The sequence below is a fragment of the Montipora capricornis genome, chromosome 8 (genome assembly GCF_036669925.1).
Source record: "Montipora capricornis isolate CH-2021 chromosome 8, ASM3666992v2, whole genome shotgun sequence".
NCBI classification, from domain to species: domain Eukaryota; kingdom Metazoa; phylum Cnidaria; class Anthozoa; order Scleractinia; family Acroporidae; genus Montipora; species Montipora capricornis.
Window position 1 is genome coordinate 20,304,823 of NC_090890.1, and position 7,500 is coordinate 20,312,322.

At 41.6% G+C, this 7,500-nt stretch overlaps 2 protein-coding genes across 2 annotated transcripts in view; both read left to right on the forward strand.

Annotated features, from left to right (window-relative positions):
* Nucleotides 1-7,500, forward strand: part of LOC138059592 (formin-like protein 2) — a 106,361-nt gene that overhangs the window by 36,517 nt on the left and 62,344 nt on the right. The gene's annotated exons all lie outside the window — the stretch shown is intronic.
* On the forward strand, nucleotides 54-1,601 carry LOC138059612 (uncharacterized). The gene has a single exon (XM_068905236.1). The coding sequence runs from the start codon at nucleotides 54-56 to the stop codon at nucleotides 1,599-1,601; it is 1,548 nt and encodes a 515-aa protein (XP_068761337.1).

Sequence of the window (7,500 nt, forward strand, 5' to 3'; positions counted from 1 at the left end):
GTTGGGCCAGGAAAAAAATGGCCGCCTGATGCGAAGGGCGCCAAATTTAAAATATGCCGGCAAATTGTTGTGTTCCCAAATGCACCAAAAAGCTGTACAGGACTGAAAATGGAAAGAAAATTTCCTACTTCAAGTTTCCAGATGATGTGAACCTCAAGAAACGTTGGCTGCATGCTATTCGTCGCGACGAATGTAAGGATTTTACTGTCAACCAAAACACGAAGATTTGCTCTCGTCACTCTAAACCTGAGGACTTTGTTAAGTCTGTCGGAGGCCAGCGTATTTATGTCAGGGAAGGGGTCGTGCCGTCACGTTTTTCTTGGTCACAAAGTTGTCCGCTAAAGAGAAAGTCTCCTAAGAAACGTATGTTTACGTCGAATACAGACACAGAGTTGATAGTATCTCAAACAACTAGTGCAACTGAAACCAACGCTGATAACTGCACTTCATCGGCGGCTGGTAGCTCTGCTGATCATGACGTACAAAACGACACGGATACGCAAGGAAACACGACAGAAGATTTCAAAGAACTTCTCGAAAAACTGAAGAGTTTGGAGCTTGAAAATGCTTCGCTAAAGGCTGAAATAGGAGTTTTGAAACGTCAGAAGGGTCTTGCAGATTCTCGCGTTTTTCAGTTGCGAAATTTTACCTCTGACGAGGACATCGCCTTTTACACCGGCTTTCCTAACTTTGCTACATTTAATGCTGTATATGAATTTTTGAACACTGGAACGAATGGGGAGAACATTAGCTACTGCTCGTCAAAAGAAAGAAGTGTCCCAAAGCGTTTTTATGATGAGAACGAAAATGAAACCGAGGAACCAGAGGAATGCACTCACAAAGGTAGAAAAAGGAGCTTAGAAGCAAGAGAGGAGTTTTTCCTTGTACTCTGCAGACTAAGAAGGGGATTTGCAGAAAAGCATCTGGCTCACTTGTTTCATATATCTCAGTCAACAGTGAGCAGGATATTCCTGTCCTGGATAAATTACTTGTATCTTAAATTTGGTCAGGTATCTATATGGGCAAATAAGGAGGTTGTTACAGTTACTATGCCAGACAGCTTTAAAGACAAATACTCTTCCACCCGTGTAAAAATCGATTGCACAGAGATTAGATGTCAGATGCCTTCCAGCCTTCTTTTGAATTCGAAACTGTTCAACTCGTATAAAAACCACGTAACTCTGAAAGGCTTAGTTGGAATTGCTCCTAGTGGAGCTATAACTTTTATCAGTCAACTATACAGTGGAAGTATTTCCGATCGCGAAATTGTTGAGAGAAGTGGTTTTCTGAAGTTAGATTTTGATAAAGGTGACACTGTGATGGCCAATAATGGCTTTACAATTGAAGATCTCCCTCCACTGGGTGTGAACCTAAACATTCCACCTTTTCTAGGGTTGTATACCCAAATGACAGCACAAGATGTTATCAAGACCCAGGAAATTGCCTCGGTAAGAATACATATCGAACGAGCTATTAACAAAGTCAAGAAGTTCCGCATTTGGGATAGTGTCGTACCACTTAGTCTATTTGGGGTGGTAAATCAAATGTGGAGTGTCTGTGCCTTTTTGTGTAACATGCACGATCCTCTTATTTCCACGTAACATTTAGGCAAAGCAATAATGCCTTCTACAGAAGACAACATTATTTAATAAAAGCGCCAGACCCTAATGTTATGTCTCAGAAAGAGCACAGATTTGGTAAACTAGGGTTTCGGCATCTTTGTGCGCTAGGAGCTAGTAAACTGTCATTTTCTTTCAGCATTCCATTCTTGGGAGGCTGCTTGTTCTCTTGTAGTCTTCTCTATGTTATCGAGCTTTACCTCATCAACAGTCAAATGATCCAGGAGTGCTTCTTGGTTCCTGCTCAAACCATCTGGCTTTTTGTACTATTCAGAATGTTGCAAAGGAAATGCAGGAAACGCAGATATAGCATTTTGGTCATCATTACCATCATTGCCGTCTGCTCTAGGCACTGAGTCAATATTGCAGAAAACTTGAAAATTGGACTCGGAAAACTGTAACTGATAACTTGCATATGAACCACTCGGAGATTTTCCAAATTTTGTTTCCTGTAAGTTAGTACCACCAGGAGAAATGATTTGAGACAGGGCAAATTTAGGATTGATCTTTTGAAGCTTGTCTCTCAACATAACTTCATCTGATGTTTGTGTGCTCAAGTTTTTCCTAGCTTCATACAATAAACACCTCACACCACTATCAGGATCATAATCGCTATCTAATTTGGACCTCTTTACATTGAGTTCCATGACAGGTTGGGGCTTGATTTTTTCCCCTCTTGCAGCTCTGTGCCACAGCTGTAAACTGGAGGTGCATGCCTTAGGTTGTGCCATATCAGATTCATGGTCCAACTCCTTGACATTTTGACAGCTATACAAGCTAAACTTACAAAGTTTCATCATAAGTGCAAGTACATGATTACAAAAGCCAGCAGATCCCGCCACGCACGTACATGAAGCATACTTTACACTTCCACTCACTAAACAAAGTGCAAGTTTTAATTTATGAGGGGCTTCATTTTTTTTTAAAGCTATGATGACACAAACATTGAAAAAAGAAATATTCATTGTCACTAGCAGCAACTACGTCCTTTAAGTATTCGTCTTCAAGGAACGTCTTGGCTTTTCTCATGCTTGTTGGAACTGTATGGCTCTGTTTACTTTGGTCAATGTTTTTTCCAGACTGAGAGACATGCAAATCCATTTCTGCCTTTGTAAACAATGGCATTCGTTGTAAGCTTGTTGACCACCCAGTCGATGGAAACCTTACAGTACTTTCCTTTAGCAACGGATCATTTCGAGTTTGTAATTTTTCTTGTCTCTGCTTTCGACGCGTGTAAATAAGGTTCTTGTCCGGATCCACAACATCTTTATCACGACCAGAAGCCACATATTCAAGTACTCTACGGAAAAATTAGCACACCAGTTAATTGTGCAGAAACAGGTAAGCGACGGAAATAAACTTTAAATCTCCTGATCTCTACTTGAAATAAGAAATAAGACATGTTAAATATCGAATCCTTTTAACCAAGTACAGTAACAGTATAAAAAAGCCCTTATTATTACGACTACTGAGAAATACATGGATAAGCTTACTTGCCTTTTTGCTAACTGTGCCTTTGTTTTTAATCCTTTTGCCGGGTCGCCACGACATTTTAACCAAAAGGGAAGCTCATCCGTGGTGAGTGTTGTAGGATTTCGTCCTTGAAGAGATGCTCCTGGTATATCGCCCTCGGAAAGACGGCTGGCACTTACAGTTTGATCAGCAGCCATTTTTACCACGAGTAAACAGAACAAGGCCCAACTAGCCTCGTTCTCGCACGTATCGCTCCCAGTCCCTTTTCATTTTGCATAGGGTGTATTACCGGGATAAAAACTCACAAACTTGGAGCGATGAATATTCCGTGTTATTGTTTACAAAGCGAAACATCGATAACATTTTCTGCTAAGAATTGGCTGTTAACAATGCAGCACTCTCCTTAGCCATTTCTGGTTTGTCTTGTTAAAACGACCTAAATATCAATGTATTAACGCTAAGACTCGATGGATTGCGAATTGAAGGCCACCATCTCTACGATTGATCATTCAGCGCCATTTTGATAGGTTGAGGGAAAGTTGGGGCGAGTAAATCAAGTTTTCAGACGCATTGTTTGCGATGTTCATTGAGCGGTTTTACAAAGACTAAGACAAATAAAGCATCATTTTAAAGATTGAATCAACAAACGAGGAAACACACAGATTTGAAGGAAGTATTGGTTTAATTATCCTCATTTTACCTATTGTTTTTTGATCTTCTATTGAATGATACCGCTTGTAAAAATCCGTTCTAAAAAAAATCGATATCTCAGGATCTACTGATTCTAAGAAAACGCTTGAAACGGGAAAATACTCTCTACCTCAAGGCAGTGCTTGCTAGGAATATTTTACTGATGCGCCGAATATTCTGGTGTTTTAAAATTTTGTCCATGAATCTTTGTTTACACGCGTGCCGACAATCGCCTCTTATGCGCGACTCATATTAGAAAAATTATGCGGCGGCAGCGGTACCATGAAATGAACATGTCGGCATCAGTTTTTGTGTGTGAATTACGGTATTTTAAAGCCTGCAACTAAACATAGAAAGAAGCTGCGAAATTAGCAAAGTAACAAAGTAATATCACAGGCGTGATAAACGATTTTCAATTTGCATTAGTTTTCATCGAGAGCATTAGGCAATGAAAGCGGGATAAATACGGCAATACACACTTTTATATTTTTTTTCCATACTTACGGTTTAAAAACTATACCGCGGAAGATTTAAAAATTATCACATTACCCGCACCCACAACTGTTTGCGGAAAAATTAACACAATACCCGCGGGTAATCGCCCGAAAATTACGGTAGGTTTTTTAAAACTCCAAACACAGATGTATTCATGGATATGCTGCACCCTTGATTTATGGCTTCAATTTTGTGAAAAAAAGTGTGGCTTGTACATCGACATTTACGGTACATTGATGGGACTTGTAGCTATTCTTGTTGACTATTCTATGTCCCATCTGACTAGTCGCCGGCTGCTTCCCTGACGACTACCCCGATTCCGACTTCAAGGACATTCACGAGCTACATGGCCAGAGCTACCACAAGCAAAACAGTGGTCACATTCCTCTCCCCTTCCATGCTCTTTGCAGTTTTGGCAACCCCAACTTGGGTACTTGGGCTGGTAACTACCTCCACGGCCTCAGTAGGGGAATTGACCCCGGTCTGGTGTTGATGCTTGACTGCTCTGGGCATTCACTCTATCTTGGAGGTCATTAATTGCTGATTTCATCTGGCAAATTTCAGAAAGGATCTTTTGGCTCCCATCCCCATCTGGGTTCTTGGTCCTCGGTTCCCCTTCCCCTTTGGGTACTTCACAGAAATTCACTTTTACTTCACTTTGGTCGTTTTTTGATGTTCTCTGGCCAATTTTGTATTTCGCTCAGCCTGCTGTGAGGCTAATTCATTAACTTGTTTCATAAGTTCCTCATCGGTAAAACCTGGAGTGCGGAAGGTCGCTCTCAGGTTTGACGCCAACATATCATCACGAAGACCCATCCCGTACGAAACGTACGACCTTTACGCAGCGCTGCTTTAGCGATTGACCAGCGTTGCCCTTATATCTGCAGAAAGGTTGCATGATGGCTGCATCGATAGCACTGCGGGAGTTTCGAAAAATGACTGCGCGTAAGACATCTCAAAGACATCTCAAAGTCACTTAAGCGCTGCAGCAGGACGTGCTGCACTTGAAACAAACAACCGTTTAGCAGCGCTGCTTTTGCGACTCACCAACGCTGCTCGAGGAGACTGTTTGCTAACCACTGCAGGACTTCTGAATGGTCGCTGCATCGGTGATGCATTAGCGACCCTTTCGTTGCAGATGTGTTGCGAGAGAGCTGCTTTAATAGCTTCGCGTTGCTTTAACGCTGCAGGTAGGATGTCGCGTGATGCGAGAGGTTTTCTCGGTCTAAGAAAAGGTACCTTGAATAGCCTTTTAATTTAATGGCCACCAACAACAAGCCGATCAATCGAAAAATGGGTACAAGCAAAAGTATCAAGAGTATCAATTAAATTTATTTTGCATAGCGGAGAAGTTACAGGCAAGCTATATAATGAGCTGTATAATGTACAAAAATATTCTACCCAAAGAGCTCCTTCACTGCTGCGTTGTTACATTAACGGGGTCATTAACTGATCATGATGCGAGCAGGATTCTTTAAAGCCGTCACGAAAGGTGATATTGTTCACACAGCTATCTGATTTAATACATTGCAGTTCTCTGATCATTTCATGTGTCTCTATGGGTAGCCCAAGCTCGATATATGAGTATCCGTACATTGCTATATTATGCGAGAGTAGAAATCTAAGGATTTGTATCCCCAATTCGGTAAAACGGTTTTCCTCAAAGTTCTGAAAATTACGGACGATTTAAAATAAAAAAAACACGTTACCTTGCTTCAGTCTTATATTTATTTGATTCTGGTACGGTTTCTGGGTCGATTTAGAGCGATTTAGGTGGTTTTTGGTTCTTCTTCTTTACCAAGGTTGGGCACCGAGACGAAGTTGCCGAACGGAATCATTCAAGAAAAAAGGCCATTCGTTCCCAAGGCTTCGATTGCCTCGAAATTCCACATAGATCACGGACGATTCCTCCGCTACCCATTCGTCTTCTTTATTTGAGCCTCTTGTACACTGAGAAGGATTTAAGGGCCGCCAAACTCTGCAAACATTTGCTTCGAGAGCCATCAAATGATGCTTTGTTCACAACTCTCTTTATCCAAACCGTTGGAAGACTTTGGAAGATCGCTTAGCGACCTGCGATTGGTCAATGGGCACAATGGTGACCAATCGTAAGTCTTATCGCGGGTCGCTGATGGGGGTCGCTAAAACTATCGCTCCATTCGGACTGAAAATGCGAAATAATCGTGGTGTGCATTGCTGGCGTCGATTTCCCTTGACATTGAAACCTTTTTGTATCGATCAACATGTTGGGCTTATAGATAAGCTCCGGCCATATAGTACGAGGTTTGAAATCCAAATTTTCTACAGAATACAACATTTTAATGAGAATGTATTTGTGACTTGAGTTGTCGAAGTTTTATAACCTTCAAGACTGGATATACCTTACGTACGTATACAGCCGTTGATTATAGGTATCTTTCAGCTACATGTATAGCCCTGACGTTAAGGCAAATTAAGATGCACAAAGCTGCTTATTAAGCGTTGCTTTTACGTTGCTAAACACTGCAAACTTTTACACACGATTGATCTTTTAGTTGAAGCATTGGAGCAACGATGTACAGCGCTGCGTGAGCGTTGCTTTGTCGGTCTTAAACATTCCAAACTTTTCCTCGAAAGTATTTTTCAGTCGCAGCTTTTAAGCAACGATATACAGCGCTGCTTTACCAATGCTTTTTCGTTGTTAGGCATTGCAACCTTTCTGCAGCGCTCGATATTCTGCTTGTGAAGCTTGGTGAATGCATGAATGTCGCATTAAGGACGCATAAGCACTGTGCAACCTAAAATATGAAGTTGCGCAGCGCTGCAAGAGCGTTGCGCTGTTCGTACGGGATTTCAAAGGACTTTGCAAATTTCTTCTGAATCAGGGACAGGCCATAATTAAACTCTCAATCTGATTCCAAAGTTTACCTTGTCACGAAGGTCCAAGGCACGAAGTAAAAATTGCTGAGGAGACTCATTGCTTTGCTGGCATACTGTTGCGCGTTTTGGTAAACCTCTGACGCAGCTTTCTCCCGGTAGTGCACACGGAGAATTCGGCGTAATTTTGCAAGGGAGAGGTCACATAATGTTTCCACGTAACTCCTAAGACTACTATGGGGCGAAATAGCACGAATCACAGCATCCACAATTTCACTTTCTTTGTATCCACGTTTAAGACCAGAGTCTATTTGATGCATCAGTGACACAAAAGTCAAATTTTCTGTTTGCCCCGCTTCGACAATCT

Coding starts and splice junctions, on each gene's coding strand:
- LOC138059612 (XM_068905236.1), top strand. CDS start 54: ATGCCGGCAAATTGTTGTGTTCCCAAATGCACCAAAAAGCTGTACAGG.